The sequence below is a fragment of the Phacochoerus africanus genome, chromosome 2 (genome assembly GCF_016906955.1).
Source record: "Phacochoerus africanus isolate WHEZ1 chromosome 2, ROS_Pafr_v1, whole genome shotgun sequence".
Classification (NCBI taxonomy): domain Eukaryota; kingdom Metazoa; phylum Chordata; class Mammalia; order Artiodactyla; family Suidae; genus Phacochoerus; species Phacochoerus africanus.
This window is the reverse complement of record NC_062545.1, coordinates 17,380,284-17,399,103: the sequence shown is the minus strand read 5'-3', so window position 1 is coordinate 17,399,103 and position 18,820 is coordinate 17,380,284. Positions and strand designations below refer to the sequence as shown.

The window sequence follows — 18,820 nt, the reverse complement described above, 5'->3', positions numbered from 1 at the left end:
TTGATTGTCATTGGTTCTGAAGGTTTTTAAGATGATTGCAAAGCTTTTAAAGATGATTTGAAAATACGATTCATGAGTTCTCATTGTGGCTCAGTGGGTTAAGAACTCAGCGTCGTCCCTGTAGGATTAAATTTGGCATCTCCAGTTTGGTCAGGCTACACAATTTTGTAAAACCCGTATTCAGACACCCAGTCTACACCCAGTCTACGTACTAATCCGTTTGGATTTGATTTACATGATAATATGGGAGCTTTGGGGGTTTTGTGTTTTAGGTTATGTTTATATTTCTTAACCCTGAGCTCCTGAAGGTCAGAGACTATTCTTTATACTTCTAGTACCAGCACACCAGCATACTAAGAACAGCGGTGACACTTAGGAAATATTGGTTGAATAAATTAATACACAAGTGTTGTTCAGCTACAGGCTGAAGATAATCCACTCTAAAATGTTTGAGTCACTGGCTTAGGACTTGTTCGTTTTCCTGGAAAAACATAGCGTAAAAAGCAAATTATCCCACAAAGGCTTAATTTCCAGTGATTACACCTCCAGCAGAAATAATAGAATCACCATAGTTGACAGAGGTCTGGATCAGTTTCTCAAAGAGCCCCCCACCCAAGTAGTAGACAGTCCCATGGTTGTGCTCAAATCCTCCAGTTATACGGATTGATTCTGCATGTACATAGTTATTCTAATTTTGGACATTTGGCTTTACCTGCCCCCCTCCCTTTTTAATTTTTTTTTTCTTCCATGCCTCGGGTGAGGCATGGAAGTTCCCAGGTGAGACGTTGAATTGGAGCTGTCGGCCTACACCACAGCCACAACCATGCAGGATCCGAGCCACATCTGCTACCTACACCACAGCTCACAGCAACACCGGATCCTTAACTCACTAAGTGAGGCCAGGGATCGAACCCGAAGCCTCATGGCTACTAGTTAGATTCGTTTCCACTGCACCACAACGGGAACTCCCAAAAAAGTTTTTGAAAATTATAGTCGATTTACAATGTTCTGTCAATTTCTGCCGTATTTTCTCATAATGTTTTCCAACATGTTCCATCACAAGGGATTGGATATAGTTCCCTGTGCTGTACAGCAAGACCTCATTGCTTATCTACTCCAAATGCAGTAGTTTGCATCTACCACCTGCCCTCCCTGCATCATTTTAAAAAAGGATGGCTGTGGCATAGGCCAGCAGCTCCAGTTCTGGTTCGACACCTGTAGCCAAAGAACTTCCATACGCTGCAGGTGTGGCTGTAAAAAAAAAAAAAAAAAAATCTTCTTGATCACACACCCTACGCCAACCACTGTTGTAGTCGAGAAGGATAAAACAGTGATAAAGACAGTCGCTGCCTTCGTGGAGCTTATATTCCAGTGCTTTCTAAAGTCACTCTTTCCTTTTACTTTAAAGTCCTTAGTCCTGATTGCCCCCTTCTAGAGCCCTGAAGACCGGCTGGAGTTTAGGTGCGACTCAGAATATGCTGCTCCCTTCAACCTGCAGCCCAGTGACTCCCAGACTGGAGGCAGCTCTGAGCAGCCTTGTCTGGGGCAGCAGTTCTCAGAGTGTGGCTCCCCAGCCAGCAGCAAGGGCATCCATCACCTGGGAACCTGATAGAAATGCAAATTAGTGGGCTCACCCCTGGAGGCCTGAATCTGGAATTCTCGGGTGGGGGGTGGGGGCAGCAGAGGGTTGAAGGAATGAGCCCTCCAGGTGATTGCCAGGTACTAAGTGTGGAACCACTGCTCTAGGGCTCACTGGAGCCGGCCCCAGAGTGGGACCTTAATACATGATTCCTCTGGGCAGCAAGCTTGATGGCACGCGCTTCATCAGCCAGCACTCTGCTGCTGGTCATCCTGGTCACGGGGCCCTTGGAGCTGTTGGTTTTTTTTTTTTTTTCTTTTCTTTTTAGGGCCAAAACTGCAGCACATGGAGGTTCCTGGGCTAGGGGTCAACAGGGAGCTGCAGCCGCTGGCCTACACCACCGCCACAGCAATGCCGGATCCGAGCTGCATCTACAGCCTACACCACAGCTTATAGCAATGCTGGATCCTTAACCACTAAGCAAGGCCAGGGATCGAACCCAAGTCCTCATGGATACTAGTTGGGTACATTACCGCTGAGCTGCAACAAGAACTCCTCATTAAAGGTTTCTGGCCGAGTATAGCTTAGAGTTTTTTCAAGCATATAACCTGATTTTTTTAAAGTTTTATTTTAAGGAAGTAAGCTTAAAGTTCTTTTTTAAAAAATTAGAAAGGTTTTACTGGAACTTTTCATACCAATTCAGTATTTACTATTTTCACTAATACTGTGCTATAATCAGCATGTATTATTTAAACACGTAATAAATGTTTTCCACGCCACCCCTCCTCAGTGTCCCCCATGTGCAAGGGCCTGTTATTGCCTGTGCTGCAGGGAAGCTGCACAGGGCAGCTGTCTGCCCTCTCTCCCTGGAAGCTCTCCCCGTGTTTGCATTTTCCTTCCCTTCTCTGAGTAAACAGCCCCGGTCCCTCCAACTGATCTTGTTTATACGATTCCATTTCCAGACATTCTTGTCATGAAGGGTCTCCTGGTTTTCATTCTCCTCTGGAAAATGTGGCATCCACAGCTGAGCACAGCTGTCCAGATAGCATCTGCCTGCTGCCAGAACGGAAGGAATACTGGGTCTGTGATTCAGACGTGAAGCGAAAGTGATGCCCACGAGTGACTTTAGAAAGCACTGGAATATAAGCCCCATGAAGGCAGCGACTGTCTTTTTCACTGTTTTATCCTTCTTAACTGGAACAGTGCTTAGAGTAGGGTATGTGGTCAAGGTCGTCCCCCCCCCCACCCCCCTTTTTTTACAGCCACACCTGTGGCGTATGGAAGTTCCTGGGCTATAGGGGTCGAAACGGAACTGGAGCTGCTGGCCTATGCCACAGCCACAGCCACGCCAGATCCAAGCTGAATCTGAGACCTATACCGCAGCTCGTGGCTCTGCTGGATCCTTAACCCACTGAGCGAGTGTAGGGATCGAACCCGCATCCTCTTCGACACTATTACTAACTCGCTGAGCCACAACGGGAACTCCGGTAAGTATTTTTTAAATTAAGTAATGATTAGAAGAGAGAGGAGATGAGGCGGCATGGAGCGAAATTAAAAATAAGTGGGCCCATTTAGTTGCTTTCTGTCCTTTCTGTCTGTGTTCTCCAATCCCAGTCAGCAACCAGATGTACCCCGAAAAGCTCTTGGTGACTGTGGATGACTGCACTTTGTTCTCACAACAGCGAGGTTGGATGGACTTTCGGACTGGCTGGACTTTGTGGTGTCCGCCCCTGGAAATGCCGGGACTGTTTCTGTTTTAGTGTCATTAAGCCAAGTGGTCTTAAAAATGAAAAATTGAATTATACACGTTGTTAGAGTCCTTTTTTAAAAATAATGATTAAAATTTCTTTACGGCACCATGTCTTTTACTATTTATTTACATTTATAGACCAGACACGCTTGTGTTACTTTTGTTCATAGCAAAGGTGCATCCTTTCGCCTGACACATTCTATCCAAGGGATCTGTCATCAGGCCATGGTCCAGGTCTTATTCCTGTCTCTCTGCACGATGCTTGGTACGTGCCATATATGAAATGCTATTAAAGCTGTAGCCTAAAAGCTCTAGTACATCATTTCTTAAGACCGTTTAGAAATGAAAGAATCTTACTACCTTATTACTTGTGATGAGGCCTGAGAGCCCCAAGCCTGACACTCTTAGATTCAAATGATCCCTGATTTGAAGCGGTTCACCGAACGAATACTGACTCCCCTGTGTTTTACCACAGCCAGGCTTCAGGATGGCAGGACCCACCCTGCTGTCTCCCACCCTCCTGCTCTCCCAGCAGGCTGGAGGGTGTGCCTCTCACAGATGTCCCCTTGGGAGGTCTCTCGGTTTCCACTAGGGAAAGTGCTTTCGGGACACCACGAGATCTGCAGGGCGTGGCTTGTGATGTTGGTGAGGGTGAGGTGATGCCCCGTCTGCCAGAAGCCAGGGAGAAAATCTCACTCAAAGCAGGTCCTGCACCTTAAAAGATAAAAGAATGGGTAACTCAGTGTTTAACTGATTATGTCTCTTAGCCTCAAAGGTGTGGTCTATCTTTAGCATGGGATCCATAACCTAAATTTTGTGAACCAACCTAATTTCTGGACCAGTTTTACTGTACAGTCTTGATTTCCAGGAGTTGCCGTTGTGGCTCAGGGGTAACAAACCCGACTAGTATCCATGAAGACGCAGGTTCAATCCCTGGCCTCACTCATGGGTTTAAGGATCTGGCGTTAACTGTGAGCTGTGGTGTAGGTTGCAGGCGCTGCTCTGATCCTGCATTGCTGTGGCTGCGCAGCTGCAGCTCCGATTTGACCCCTAGGCTGGGACTTCCATATGCTTTGGATACGGCCCTAAAAAGCAAAAAGCAAAAAAAAAAAAGAAAGAAAGAAAGAAGGAAAGAAAAAAAATAAATAAAAGTAATGCACAATTACATGCTTTTGAAAAACTGCAAAGAAAATAGAACCATAGATCCTCCCAGATCTTTTGCTAAGCTTGCATACATAATTAAATGCACACATGTTGGGCTATATTTATATTTTGGTATGGTTTTCTCTTAACACTTCATTAAGTTAGGGAGGATTCCTTAAGTGTTTGCAATTTACAAACTCACTAAGAATTTGTAATGTTAATGATATTTGTCATTCTTAACTTAGATATCCATATGTTGCTTAATGAGAAACAGTTTAATCCATAGATCAAATAATCCACTTAATTTTTTTTTTTAATTTTAACTGATTATAATACCCTCACCTATAGTTATAGATTTAAGCTCAGCTACCAGTATTGTGAGGCTCTCTGAATGCCCATACTGAACATGGACCAAAGGTTGGAGTTATTTTTCACAAAATATTGGCTCTGTCAAGTGCAAAGTCAATGAGCATATCATACTCAAAAAGTATTAAGATGATAGATTTATACTTGGAAAACTGCAGTGAGTCCTTGTCTAATGAACTCATTGGTTTGTGTTCAATTTGGGGTGTGTTTATTCATGTTCTTTTGCAACATTTAGATAGACTATCTAAATTTGTTGAAGGTGAAATCAACTATATACTTTAGTAAAAATTAAAAAAAAATTTGTTGAAGGTGATTTTTTTTTTCTTTTCTTTTTTCCAATGACCAAAGAGAGTCCTCCAGTGCTAGGAAAGGGTCGAATGCTTGGTTATTGAGCTATTTGCTCAATATGAAGCCACAGTTGGATGGAAGGAAGTCTAGTAGCTAGATCTTAACATTAAAAATTGTGTTATTTCATGACAGGGCATGTGGGATTTTCTTCAAAGTAAAACGGGCTGGAGCTGAATTATGGGTGAAGGTGTAGATGAAACAAAATTGACCATGATGAGTTGATAATTAACTGAAGCTAGAAAATAGGCATTTGGGAGTTCACTGTACTCTTCTCCTTACTTTTGTATATTCAAGATTTTCCATAGTAATAATTTTGAATCAAGAGAGAGGTAATAGTTGTAGCCTAAAACATGGTGAGATTTCATCTTAAAGGACATTCTGTAGTGCTTTACAATTTTTGAGTTTCACACACATTTCGTAGAATCCTGTAATACCTCTTTCCCCTACACCCTTACGCTGTTACCCCTCCCCCTTCTCTCTCCACTGGTAACCACTAGATTGTTCTCTGTATCTTTGAGTCTTTTCTGCTGTATGTGGTAGCTTCAGGATGAAATATATTGCCATGATATGCTACTTGAGTAAATGCTACAAAAACCACAACAGAATCTTTATGGACATAGTCAGGAAAAATAGTCTCATCTCATTTCTTGTTTTAAAAACTTAACCTGAGCTCCCATCTCCTTGGCAGTCCGTATGGTGGACTGGAATTTTCAAAGTAGCATTAATGATACCTCCCATCCCCCTGCCCTTCTTACCAAGTGACTTTGACCCTTCTCAACTGAGAGCTGGAGCTGGAGCTGGGGTCCTTGGTCTTGGAAGGGCTTGTGACTCCAGCAGAAGTGACAGCATATGAGGCTGTGTTATAAAAGGTAATACAGCTTCCGCCTGGCTCTCTTGGTATCCTCTCCCTGGAAGCATCCATGTAAAGGTGCTCAGCTGGTAGCCCCTGCTTCAGTGTCAGTGGCGTGTGAAGGCCACCATCAAGCCTTCACACATGTGAGTCGTCAAGTCAGCCCTGACCTTTGAATCTGCCCAGCTAAGGAAGACGCCATAGAGCAGAGATGAGCCTTCTCTGCTGTCCCCTTTCTGAATTCTTACCTACAGAATCTGTGAGCATCATGAAATTCTTGTTGGTTTACACAGCTAAGTTTGGGGTGATTTGTTGCACAGCAGTAGCACCTGGAACAGTGAGAGAAAAATCTTACTTCTCAGTCATCATCTCTTTATAACACACCCAGAAGCTACACACATACTCAGTGACTGTGTTTTGATGCCATTCACAATTTTTTTGTGTGTCTTTTTTTTTTTTTTTTTGCCATTTCTTGGGCCGCTCCTGCGGCACATGGAGGTTCCCAGGCTAGGGGTCTAATCGGAGCTGTGGCCACCGGCCTACACCAGAGCCACAGCAACACGGGATCCAAGCATGTCTGCAAACTACACCACAGCTCACGGCAATGCTGGATCCTTAACCCACTGAGCAAGGCTGGGATCAAACCCGCAACCTCATGGTTCCTAGTTGGGTTCGTTAACCTCTGAGCCACCACGGGAACTCCCCCATTCACAATTTTTATTATTTCCATCAATATGTTGTTGACTTCCCAATCAGGAATTTTACTGTGGACCATCAGTTGTTCCTTGAATAAAGTAGTTTGCTGGGCAGTCAGGTGTATCTCTTTAAATCTTCTTACTCCCATCCCCTCCGTTCCTCAGGATTTCCTTCTCCTGCTGGAACTCCAGAACCATGGCTTCCTGCCCCTTCCCCTCCTTACATGGGCTGAATTGGGAGCAGAGAAGGGGGTGGATTAAAATGGGAACTGGACAGCGAGGAGAGGTGTCAAGGGTCTTTCTCTGCCCATTCTTTTTTTTTTTTTTTTGGTCTTTTTGCTATTTCTTGGGCTGCTCCCACGGCATATTGAGGTTCCCAGGCTAGGGGTCGAATTGGAGCTGTAGCCACCGGCCTACGCCAGAGCCACAGCAACTTGGGATCCAAGCCACGTCTGCGACCTATACCACAGCTCACGGCAATGCCGGATCCTTAACCCACTGAGCAAGGCCAGGGATTGAACCCGCAATCTCATGGTTCTTAGTCGGATTCGTTAACCACTGCACCACGACAGGAACTCCACCATTCTTTTTTTTTTATACTTTTTTAAATTTAATTTTTTAAATTGAAGTATAGTTGATTACAGTGTCGTGTTAGTTTCTTGAGTACAGCAAAGTGATTCAGTTTATATAGGTATTCTTTTTCAGATTCTTTTCATTTATAGATGATTGCAAGACACTGACTGTAGTTCCCTGTGCTATGCAGTACGACCTTGTTGTTTATCCATTTTATATATAGTAGTGTGTATCTGTTCATCCCAGCTCCTAATTTTTCCCTCCTCCTTCCCTTTCCCCTTTCATAACCATAAGTTTATTTTCTATGTCTGTGAGTCTGTTACTGTTTTGTAAATAAGTTCATTTGTATCAGTTTTAAAGATTTCACATGTAAGTGATATCGTAGGATATTTGACTTTCTGTGTCTGATTTATTTCACTTAGTATGATAATCTCTAGCTCCATCCATGTGGCTGCAAATTCTCTGCCCATTCTGACCTGAATCCATCTTTCTTTATTACGTAAGCAGTGCCCTTTATTGCTGCATGTATGACTGGTGCTCCTTCTGCCTGACTCCATCACACTTTTTCATTTCGCATTGTGCTGGGGAAAAAAAAATCTATTTTTTCATGATAAACAGAGTAAAAAGGTGTGCAACACTTCTTCCTCATATGTGTATGACACATTTTCAAGGCTTGTTATCATCCTCTGCGCATAAAGTGTTTTATCCAAGTGTGTATCAGAATGCCTTCTAGCTTTAACTCTAACTTGTAATATTCCATTTCTCATGCTCAATGGTGGGTCCACATGGGTTTCGTCATATTCACAAGTGTGTGATGGAATGATCGTCTTCTGCATGTTTGTCACTGTTATCGTCTGACATCCATCAGTGTCGTAATGATGGGATTTTTGCCAGTAGTCCATTCTGTTTCCTCTCCAGACATCATATAGGTCCTTAACTTAGTGGATAATTTTGCAAAGCTTCTCCTCAACTGTGTATTATTTTTACCCTAGCATGTGTTTGTTCTAAGAAATGCCTCTTAACGGTGATGGTGGTCTTTCCTTGAGAGAGAAAACTAATATTTATTCTGAAAAATTTATTTTGTGACATGTTCTGGGGAAAAGAAAAAACACTAGAAACATCACTGTGTAAGATCTCCTGTTGAACATATCCTATTCCTGGTAAAACAGATGTTCCACATGGAAACATTAACTGGGTCCATTATTTTATTTCTTTCTTTAATTATTTATTTGTCTTTTTTTTTTTGCCTTTTCTAGGAGTTCCCAGACTAGGGGTCTAATCGGAGCTGTAGGCAACGTCCTACGCCAGAGCCATAGCAACTCGGAATCCGAGCCGAGTCTTCTCACGGCAACACTGGATCCTTGACCCACTGAGCAAGGCCAGGGATCGAACCCGCAACCTCACGGTTCCTAGTCGGATTCGTTAACCACTGCGCCATGATGGGAACTCCCGGGTCCATTATTTTAATGGGGTGAGGTTTTTTTGGTCTTTTTTGGGCTGTACCTGTGGCATATGGAAGTTCCCAGGCGAGGGGTCGAATCAGAGCTGTAGCTGCCGGCCTACGCCACAGCCACAGCAACGCCAGATCTGAACTGTGTCTGCAACCTACACCACAGCTCACAGCAACACTGGATCTTTAAACCCACTGAGCAAGGCCAGGGATCAAACCTGCAACCTCATGGATACTGGTTCAGTTTGTTACCACTGAGCCACAATGGGAACTCCTTAATGGGATGAATTTTAATACATTATACACCAGGCTGCATCCTCAAACCAAGTTCCTAAGAAGTAACTACAACACAGTCAAATGTCTATTATAAATGACAAATTAATATGGTAGATGAATTGTTTAGAATATTCCTTCCCTTTTTTTTTTTTTGGTCTTTTCTTGGGCCGCACCCGTGGCATATGAAGTTTCCCAGGTCAGGGGTCGAATCAGCGCTGTAGTGGCCAGCCTACGCCAGAGCCACAGCAACTCGGGATCTGAGCCCGCATTTGCAGCCTATACCACAGCCCACAGCAATACCGGATCCTTAACCTACAGGGCGAGGGCAGGGATCGAACCTGCAACCTCATGGTTCCTAGTCGGAGTGGCTAACCACTGCGCCACAATGGGAACTCCTAGAATATTCCTTCCTGATCATCAAATGTTTAATATGCTTGTTAACAAGCATCAGTGGAACAGGTACATTTTTCATAGTGGTCTGTAAACTCTGTGTTTATGCAGTGGGGTGACAAATGACCCACTCAATGAATTAAATTTATTAGAAAAGAGCCGATAAAAATGTACAACAAAAGCAGGTCATTTCTTATCATGGCTACATTACCTAGTGAGGTAGGGACTTAGAGTATGAAGGGAAGTTAAGAATGGAGGATGGGAAGAGAGGCAAACCAGTTACTTTTTGCTGATGACCATGGAGTTGGGAATTTGTTCGAGGGACAATTTCAGAGAAGTTTTCAGAAGAATGAATAGAGTCATGTCATAATTCTGAGGGTTCCATACTGACACCTGAGCAGGAGGACTTAAGGCGGAAGATTTGCAGGCTGTACCTTTGCTTGCCTCCTGCTGTTTAAGTTGGTAAAGTTCTCTGTGTGCTGCTAAGAGGTTGGCCATCAGCACATCGCGATTAGTCTCTAAGCACCAAGAACCTCTGAAATACTTGGTCGCCTCTGTTGATTACACCTGAGTCTGACATGGTAGCAATGAATTGGACTTGGAATGTAACTCAAACATTTCTATACATTGTTTTGTAAAAATGGGGTGTCAAATTTGGGACAGAAATGTAAATTTGTTCATCATGAACAGAGGTAGCGATCAAAACCAGGCAGTGTTAACCAGAGAGAGGTTCTGTGGGGCTCCACACCACTCTGGTGTCTTTTTCTTTCTGGGGGGGACCACACCTGCAGCACATAGAAGTTCCCAAGCTAGGGGTCAAATCAGAGCTACAGCTGCCAGCCTACACCACAGCCACAGCTCACAGCAATGCCGGATCCTTAACCCGCTGAGCGAGGCCAGGGATCCTATCCTCATGGATACTAGTCAAATTCATTTCCGCTGTGCCATAGTGGGAACTCCTGATATTATTTCATGACAAGGAAGGCCTTGGGACTGGGGTGGATGGGTTGCCAGTCCATTAACACCCTTTAAAAATTTTTTTTAATTAATTACTTAATTTATTTTTTTTGCCTTTTCTAGGGCCGCTCCCACGGCATATAGAGGTTCCCAGGCTAGGGGTCTAATCAGAGCTGTGGCCACTGGCCTACGCCAGTCTGCAACCTACACCACAGTTTCGGCAACGCTGAATCTTTACCCCACTGAGCAATGCCAGGGATCGAACTCACAACCTCATGGTTCCTAGTTGGATTGGTTAGCCACTGGGCCATGACGAGAACTCCTTAATTTATTTTTTATTATTAAAGTATAGTTGATTTAGTGTTGTGCCAGTTTCTGCTGTGTACAGCATAGTGGCCCAGCCATACGAATATATATTGACATTCTTTTTCTCATGCTGTCATGTTCTCTCCCAAGAGACTGGTTATAGTCCCCTTCGCATTAACACACCTTTCTCCTAGAGTCTGCTTGTCTGTATTCCTCCTGTTCTCAGATTTTTTTGTCATCCCAGCACTTTCGCTTTATCTTCCATATTTGTACAGATTCCTGTTCCCTATTTACATTTATGTGTTTTCTGTGAGTTACACTTAGGCTCATATTTCCCTGCTAAGTTTTAAAAGATTGGTCTAGTTTTGCATTTGTGTTAAAGCTGAAATAGGCAACCTGGGAAAAAAACGGAGCAATTAGATGTAAGTGAGAATTGGTCTCTGGAGATAATTGGCCCTACTTCCCGAACGTCAGCAGAGACTTAACAAAGCAGTCCTCATGTATAGGCCCGAAGAATCTAACAATCATTAAGAACCCAATAGGATTATTGGAAAACTCATAATTAATCTGATATTTGAAACTTGTATGATGTTAGTGTATGATATTACACCTTTCTCTAAAACTGCCCGTCGTGGAATTCCCGCTGTGGCTCAGTGGGTTAAGAACCTCAGATAGTATCCGTGAGAATGTGGGTTCGATCCCTGGCCTCGCTCGGTGGGTTAAGTAAGGGTCTGGCATTACTGCAAGCTGCGGTGTAGGTTGCAGACATGGCTCAGATCCAGCTTTGCGGTGGCTGTGGTGTTGGCTGGCAGCTCCAAATCAACCCCTAGCCTGGGAACTTCCATATTCCACAGATGCGGCCCTAAAAAGAAAATAAACAACAACAACAAACAAACAAACAAACTGCCCATCCTTCTCCTCATGCCTTGCTGCTCAGCCACAGACCCCCTTGGCTTTGGACCACAATTGGATGAGCACCGCACTTGAGCATCTATTTAGATTTAGAAATTTTTCTCTACTTATGAAAAAAATGTCAGTGTGGTTCTCTGTGCTCTATTTCCTGGTATAATTCATTTTTCTGCAGTATATCCTAACACTTCTAATACTGTAATTTTTCCTGTTTTGCTGCCGAAACTTATTTCAACATATTATTTTATTTTATTTTTTTACAGATAACTGGTTTAACTCTTTTTCTTTCAAAAGGGATACAATTTTTTTTGGTCTTTTTGTCTTTTTTGTTGTTGTTGTTGTTGCTATTTCTTGGGCCGCTCCCGCAGCATATGGAGGTTCCCAGGCTAGGGGTCGAATCGGAGCTGTAGCCACCAGCCTACGCCAGAGCCACAGCAACGCGGGATCGATCCCTGGCCTCGCTCGGTGGGTTAAGTAAGGATCTGCAACCTACACCACAGCTCACGGCAACGCCGGATGGTTAACCCACTGAGCAAGGGCAGGGACCGAACCCGCAACCTCATGGTTCCTAGTCGGATTCGTTAACCACTGCGCCACGACGGGAACTCCTTTTTTTTTTTTTAATGATTTTGTTATACTCTGTGACCTTATTTGTAAAATTGTTTTGAGTCCTCTGCTTCTTCTTTATGACTCTGACACAAGTGGGTCACAGTTCATTCTCTGTCCTGCTGACAATCCGATCACATCCGGAGAGTCATTTCACCATTAACTGTCAGTATCCTTCAGTTAGATTGTGCTTTTTTCTTCTACAGTGAAATTGTAGTAGTGTCAAGTGACGAAGTTTGAAAAACAGTTCTATTTTGAGGGGCTAGGGCTCTCATTTAAAAAATACTTGAGCTTTTCCAGAAAAATCTGTTTACCTCCGCCGTCTCCTCCCACTGTACCCTGGCGTTTCCCAAATCCCCCCATCTCTTCTTACACATCTATTTGTCTTTCTGGTGTGTGCCACGTTTGGACGTCTCATTAAACCAGCATCTGTTCTGTTTTAGGAGAAACCCGAAGCCAGCCCCACGTCACTTCAGCTGCGGTCCCAGATCGAAGTAAGCACAGTGACTTCAATCATCTATTTTTGCTTCTGTCCTTTTTTTTTTTCTTCTTTTAAGTGGTATTATGTACAAATCAGAAGAAGCCTGCTGTGCTGCCTGCACTGACACTCTGAATCCTCTCTCCTAGGAGTCGCTTGGCTTCTGTAGCGCCGTGTCAACACCAGAAGTGGAGAGAAAGTAAGTTTTCCTCCTTCTGTCCAAGATCAGAATTTCTAAGGTGCCTTTTAGGTTCTTCCTGATGAAAGTGAAATGAGTGATCATGTTGTGTACGTACTATGGAGCTTGATGTCATTTCCCTGATATGTCGTGGGTGTGTGTGTGTGTGTGTGTGTACATGTATGTAGGTGGATAAAAGTTTTATAATTCACTTGGTGATGCTGAAGGATTCTGCAAAGAGTTAAGGATTTCACACTCCTTATTGCGAGTGAACCGTAAATAGCTGAAAGTGAGCACAGAGAAAAGGATAGAACCGCTATGTCTTTTACACTGGTTTTTGATATAGGACGAAAGTCATAAAGAAGCAAGAACAAAACTAAAAGTACTTTCCAGAATCAAACAGTGATTACAGAATCCTCTCTGCACCTTGCTTTGGTGGGTGACCTGAAAACAAAAATAAATGCTTGTGACCTAAGATGGCAAATGCTCACTAACCTTTCCTGTTGAAGGTAGTATTTTTGCCTCCTTGTCCTAACTTGGACCCTGTAATTTTTACTCTCATGGAAGATAATTCTATGTTATATTTCGTATTTCCAGTATTTCTTTTAGGCCACTTCAAAACAAAAACAAAGCAAAAAAAAAATTTTTTTTTTCCTATAACCTTTCCCTTCTCTACGTTACTCTATCATAATTACGCTAGAATGTTCTATATGTAATCTTCTGAGTTAAAGAAAATTTGAGAAAGTCCACATCTTTATACAGATACCTCCTCTGGCCCAGAGCCACTGATCCTGTTTCAGGCCAAAAGAGGCGTAGAAGTGGTTTAGGAATCAAGTATTTCTGGAATGAAAAGCACACGTTAGGCAAGCGTGTGTGTGCTTTACAGCACAGCTCCGTCTAATCCGTCCACGTGTGTGTGCTGCTCGTACAGACGCAGCTTCAGGAGGGAAGGCTGTTGTGCCAGAGCTTCAGTTCTTGCTTTAAGAGGCCAAGCGGGGAGTTCCCGTCGTGGCGCAGTGGTTAACAAATCCGACTAGGAACCGTGAGGTTGCGGGTTCGATCCCTGCCCTTGCTCAGTGGGTTAAGGATCCGGCATTGCCGTGAGCTGTGGTGTAGGTCGCAGAAGCGGCTTGGATCCCACGTTGCTGTGGCTCTGGTGTAGGCTGGTGGCTACAGCTCCAGTTAGACCCCTAGCCTGGGAACCTCCATATGCCGCGGGAGCAGCCCTAGAAATGGCAAAAAGACAAAAAAAAAAAGGCCAAGCAGATTCGCTTCAGGACTGTGAGGACCATGGGAGGTGGCGCACAAAAGAAAACCAAGGTCTCGCCCCTTCGTGGTTGGAAGGTTCAAGTGCGGTGGACCTGGATTCCCTTTGTCTTGGTTGCGTGTGTTCTCCCAGGAACTTTGTGGTGCGGAGGCTGAAATAGCCAAGAGAGCTGACCTTGACTTTTGAAATGGGAGGTGGGCAGAAGCACCCAGTGAAGGGGCCGTGGGCGGTCCTGACCTGGTTTGCTACCTGCGTGGCCTGATTCAGGTTGAGAACTCGGGGGGGTCTCGGGATCTCTGAATCTTTCAGGGAACAAGACATGTTTGCCTTTCCTCCTAAGAGGAAGTGACTCACCAAATTGGTACTAATCTTAGTTAGGCTGGTTATTTCTCCTTCTCCTCAATTGTGGGTAGTCATTCTTTCCGTGTTTATGTCCTCCACTTAGTAAAATGTGGCATGACTCTTGTGGCCCAGAGAGAGACTGACAGCCTCCTGAGGTTAACAAACAATTTTGAGACACACACACACACACAACTATTGACAACCCCCAGCCTGTGGGGATTGTTTGTTGTCTTTTGAGGGCTGCACCCAACCTCCCCATCTGCAATATGCCATTTTGCTTCTGTTCTGTTAAAGGGTTTGCTTAATGTAGTTGTTTCTAAATAATTTGATACTCTCCATCCATCTTGTCCTCCATTTCCCTTTTAATGTTTTTTTTTTTTTGAAACCTATGACACTTTTTTTTAATTAAAACGAAAACTTTTGAATAAGACTCGTATGATGAACTCTCACATACCTTGTACTTAGACTCACCAATTTGCACGCACTGGCTCTCTCTTCTGCACACATACACACACACTCACATAATGTCATTAATTTTTATTGTTACTGCTGTACTGTGTGGAAATAAGTTGCAGCCCTCACGACTCTCATGTCACGTCTCTTAAGGACGAGGACATTCTCTTAGAGAACTACGGTATAATTACCAAATGAGAAAATTTAATAGCGATTTTCCTAAGAGACAGTTTATATTCAGGTTTCTTTAATTGCCCCAATAATATTTCTTATAGCATTTAAAAAAAAATCACTTATGGCATTTACATGTCATGTTTCTTGTCCCATTTAATCCGAAAGGCTTTCTTGGCCTTTCTTTGTGATATTTTTTTGAGAGTGTAAACTAGTTGTCTTGTGAAATAGGGCGTTTGTTTGTTTGTTTGTTGTCTTTTGAGGGCTGCACCTGCGGCGTATGGAGGTTCCCAGGGGTTGAATCAGAGCTGTTGCTGCCAGCCTACACACCACAGCCACAGCAACGCCAGATCCGAGCCCCATCTGTTACTTACACCACAGTGCTCAGCAATGCCAGATCTTAACCCGCTGAGCGAGGCCAGGGATCGAATCCAAGTCCTCATGGATACTAGTCGGGTTGGTTAACCACGGAGCCATGATGGGAATCCTGAAATGTTTTTGGATCTGGGTTTTCGGGTTTTTTTGTTTGTTTTTTAAGATTCAGGGAGTGCATTTCTGGTGCTCTCGTCACCACAGTGCATAACATCCTGTCACCTTGTCCCATTATTGGTGAGATTAATTCTGTTCTTTTGGTTCCAGTGATGTCTGCCAGGATTCTTCTAAGTTACAGTTTTCCCTTGTAATTAATAAATATTCTGTGGGGAGATAATCTGAGACCATGTGAATATCTTGTCTCTCCTTAAACATTTACCTAATGCTTTTAGAGTCCTTTAATGAAATGCTTTCCTGAATCACTTTTTTCTGTGCTGATTGCAATGGGGTGATATTTATTCTGAAATTGATGATTATTTTGGATTTAAAACTAACCAAATTTGTGTGTATATATATGTGTGTGTGTATGTTTTGTTTTTTTAAACATGAACTACCACCACTCTGGACACCCTAGCGTCTGGATTATAATCTGAGTAGGTTTGATGTAGTGTTTAAGTTGAAGTGTTTGTATTTTTCTACTTGAAAACGCAGATATTTGGAAATGCAGAATCTTGCCATTCTTCAAATGAAAATGCTTGTTGGTAACTCCGCAAGCCCTGGAGGATGATCTGGCAAACCAGTTGGTTTGTCTGCAAAGTAGCTGCCAACCAAAATATCCTTCTGAGTCAGCAGTGTTGTTTTGTTGGCAGAAGGTTTCTTCAAAGGGCGAGAGAATTCAGCAAACAAAAGTGGACGAATCCTAAAGCTGCTCGAACTTAGAAGCAGAGGCATAGGTGGTGACAGGAGAATTGGGACCTGAGGTTTTGGCCCTTGTGGCTCTTGCCTTCCGATCCACTGTCCTGTCCTCCCCCCCCCCCCCACAGCTGTCTCAGGGGCTGGGCACCCCTGCCCTCCCTTCTTCCCGAGCTGCATCCCTTAAAACCTGTTCTCAAAGAGGTGCCGGGCATTAATTATGATGCACATGTATGTTTTCTAAAAAACACCATCACGTCTTCTAGTGGTATTTTGCATGTAACAGGATTTACAGTCTTCAGTTACAGGAATACCTAGCCCTGGCCAGAAAAGACCCAGGAGGTGCGTTTTGTGGGGAAGACCAGCAGCGAGGAGTCTAATATACCTGACATCACAGCATTGGATGCCCTGACACGGGCGGGGGCTGCCTGGGCTCTGTTTGGCCTCTAGATGTGATGACCTGCATGGTGGAAGCAAGGGAGGGAGGGCGGGAGGGAGGATAGATAGATATGGAGACTGGACTTGCCCCCCAGCCGCCCCCCCACTTTGACAAAGTCCCCATTCACCCTTCATTTCTTTCAGTCCCTGGTCCCTCCACATGCTTCCACTGAAAATATAATCAAAGAAGGCCAGAGGAGCTTTTTTATTTGAATCTCTTCTATTTATATCTATTTCCATTGCCTATTGATGAGGCTGTCCGCTTTATTACACCAATATTGGATTTGTGTCGACTGGCTGAAAACGTGAATAGTAATTACATTTTTTGTTGCTCACGAATTACGCTCAAGAATATCTTGAGAAGAAGGCTTTTTTTTTTGTTGAAAATTATCTTTGAAACTGTATCTTTTAAAAATGTTGCCCTCCGTTCCAGCTCTGTAAGGATGGTGCCATCAGCCACTGCAGCCCCCAGCCCCCAGCCCCCGCCCCACCCCGGGGGTGGGAGAAAATCATGATGGAGAAAAACAGGAAGCAGTCTGTGCTTTGGCTGTTGGCCCTGTTAGTTAAGATGCATACCTCAGGGATCGTTTCAATGAGCCCAGATTCTTGCGTCTCCCCATACATAGAAAGCCACTGGAAAAAAAAAATCATTAGCTTGAGATGTCTGGGGTTTTTTGTGATTAGCCATAATCTTTTGATGTTCAAGTATATATAAAGCAGAAAAAACAAATCCTGTATATCCTGGCTCCTCTCTTGTCTCTTAGGATCAGTTCCTTAGCGCTATCTAAGAGGCTGTCTCCTAGGCTGTGCTCCGCAGTAAGATCCTTAAATAAAACTGAATTTGCAACTTGTGGGTTGTGTGCTTTTCTCCAGTCGACAGTTTAGTTACAGATTATAGAAAACCTGACAAACGGTGGCATACACTAATACAAAGTTCACTAGGTACATTCTTGTTTGGGGACAGGTCCAGGGCTAAGGAGAGCCTTCAGGAACTCAGACTGTCCTTTCCCTTTTCCCTTTCCTTATGCTTCCTTCCTCCCTCCCTCCCTTCTTTATCAGTTTTTTGGTTTTTTTTTTTTGGGTCCTCACCCCAGCATATAGATAACCCACTGCGCTGCACTGGGAATCACACCTGCATCTCCGCAGTGACCCAAGCCTCTGCAGTCGGATTCTTTTTTTTTTTTTTGTCTTTTTGCTATTTCTTGGGCCGCTCCCGTGGCATATGGAGGTTCCCAGGCTAGGGGTCTAATGGGAGCTGTAGCCACCGGCCTACGCCAGAGCCACAGCAACGCGGGATCCGAGCCGAGTCTGCAACCTACACCACAGCTCATGGCAATGCCGGATCGTTAACCCACTGAGCAAGGGCAGGGACCGAACCCGCAACCTCATGGTTCCTAGTCGGATTCGTTAATCACTGCGCCACGACGGGAACTCCCCTGCAGTCGGATTCTTAAAATCTTAAAATACTTTAATCTTAAATTTAAATTTAAGGGTTAATTTAAATCTTAAATTCTTAAAACACTGTACCACAGCGGGAACGCCCCTTTGGTTTTAAAGTGCTGCTGCATCTTCTGGGTGGGAAGAAGCAAGATAACGGGAAGAAGGAAAAGGGGCAAAAAGCCAGCAGCACATCCTTTTCAGAGCTTTCCCTGAGACCCTGACCAGCATGTTCCATTTTACCCCACTCCTTTCTTCACGCAGCAGCTGTTCCCTGAGCACCAGCTACAAAGCACAGGGCTCATAGGGTTCATGGGGCTCATGGGGTGTTGTAATTCTCTCTGCCAAATGCAGAAATTGAGGCACAGAGAGATTGGTAAATTGCCCAAGGCTACACAGCTAAGTGACAGAGCCCAGATTGGATCCCACTTAAGAATTCAGGCTCCTAACTGCTAAGGTCTCATTCCAAAGTACTTGTAGTTGTATTGCTTATGCAAATAGAGAGGTGAGAGGTGATTTGAGTTCATTAGCGTTATGTAAATAGCAGCAGTTAAAACCGCCGCTTTGGTGGTTCCCTTGGATGTCAGAGCAAGCTTTATTCTGATATACACTGGATCTCTTACTTATTTATAGA

General features: G+C 43.9%; 1 protein-coding gene across 1 annotated transcript in view; it reads left to right on the top strand.

The window, feature by feature from the left end:
* The window catches only part of SASH1 (SAM and SH3 domain containing 1), a 202,847-nt gene that overhangs the window by 81,097 nt on the left and 102,930 nt on the right, over window positions 1–18,820 (top strand). The window contains exons 3-4 of the mRNA XM_047769981.1: window positions 12,642–12,692; window positions 12,826–12,875. Coding sequence (XP_047625937.1) covers window positions 12,642–12,692; window positions 12,826–12,875 — 101 coding nt within the window. The remainder of the gene's footprint in view (window positions 1–12,641; window positions 12,693–12,825; window positions 12,876–18,820) is intronic.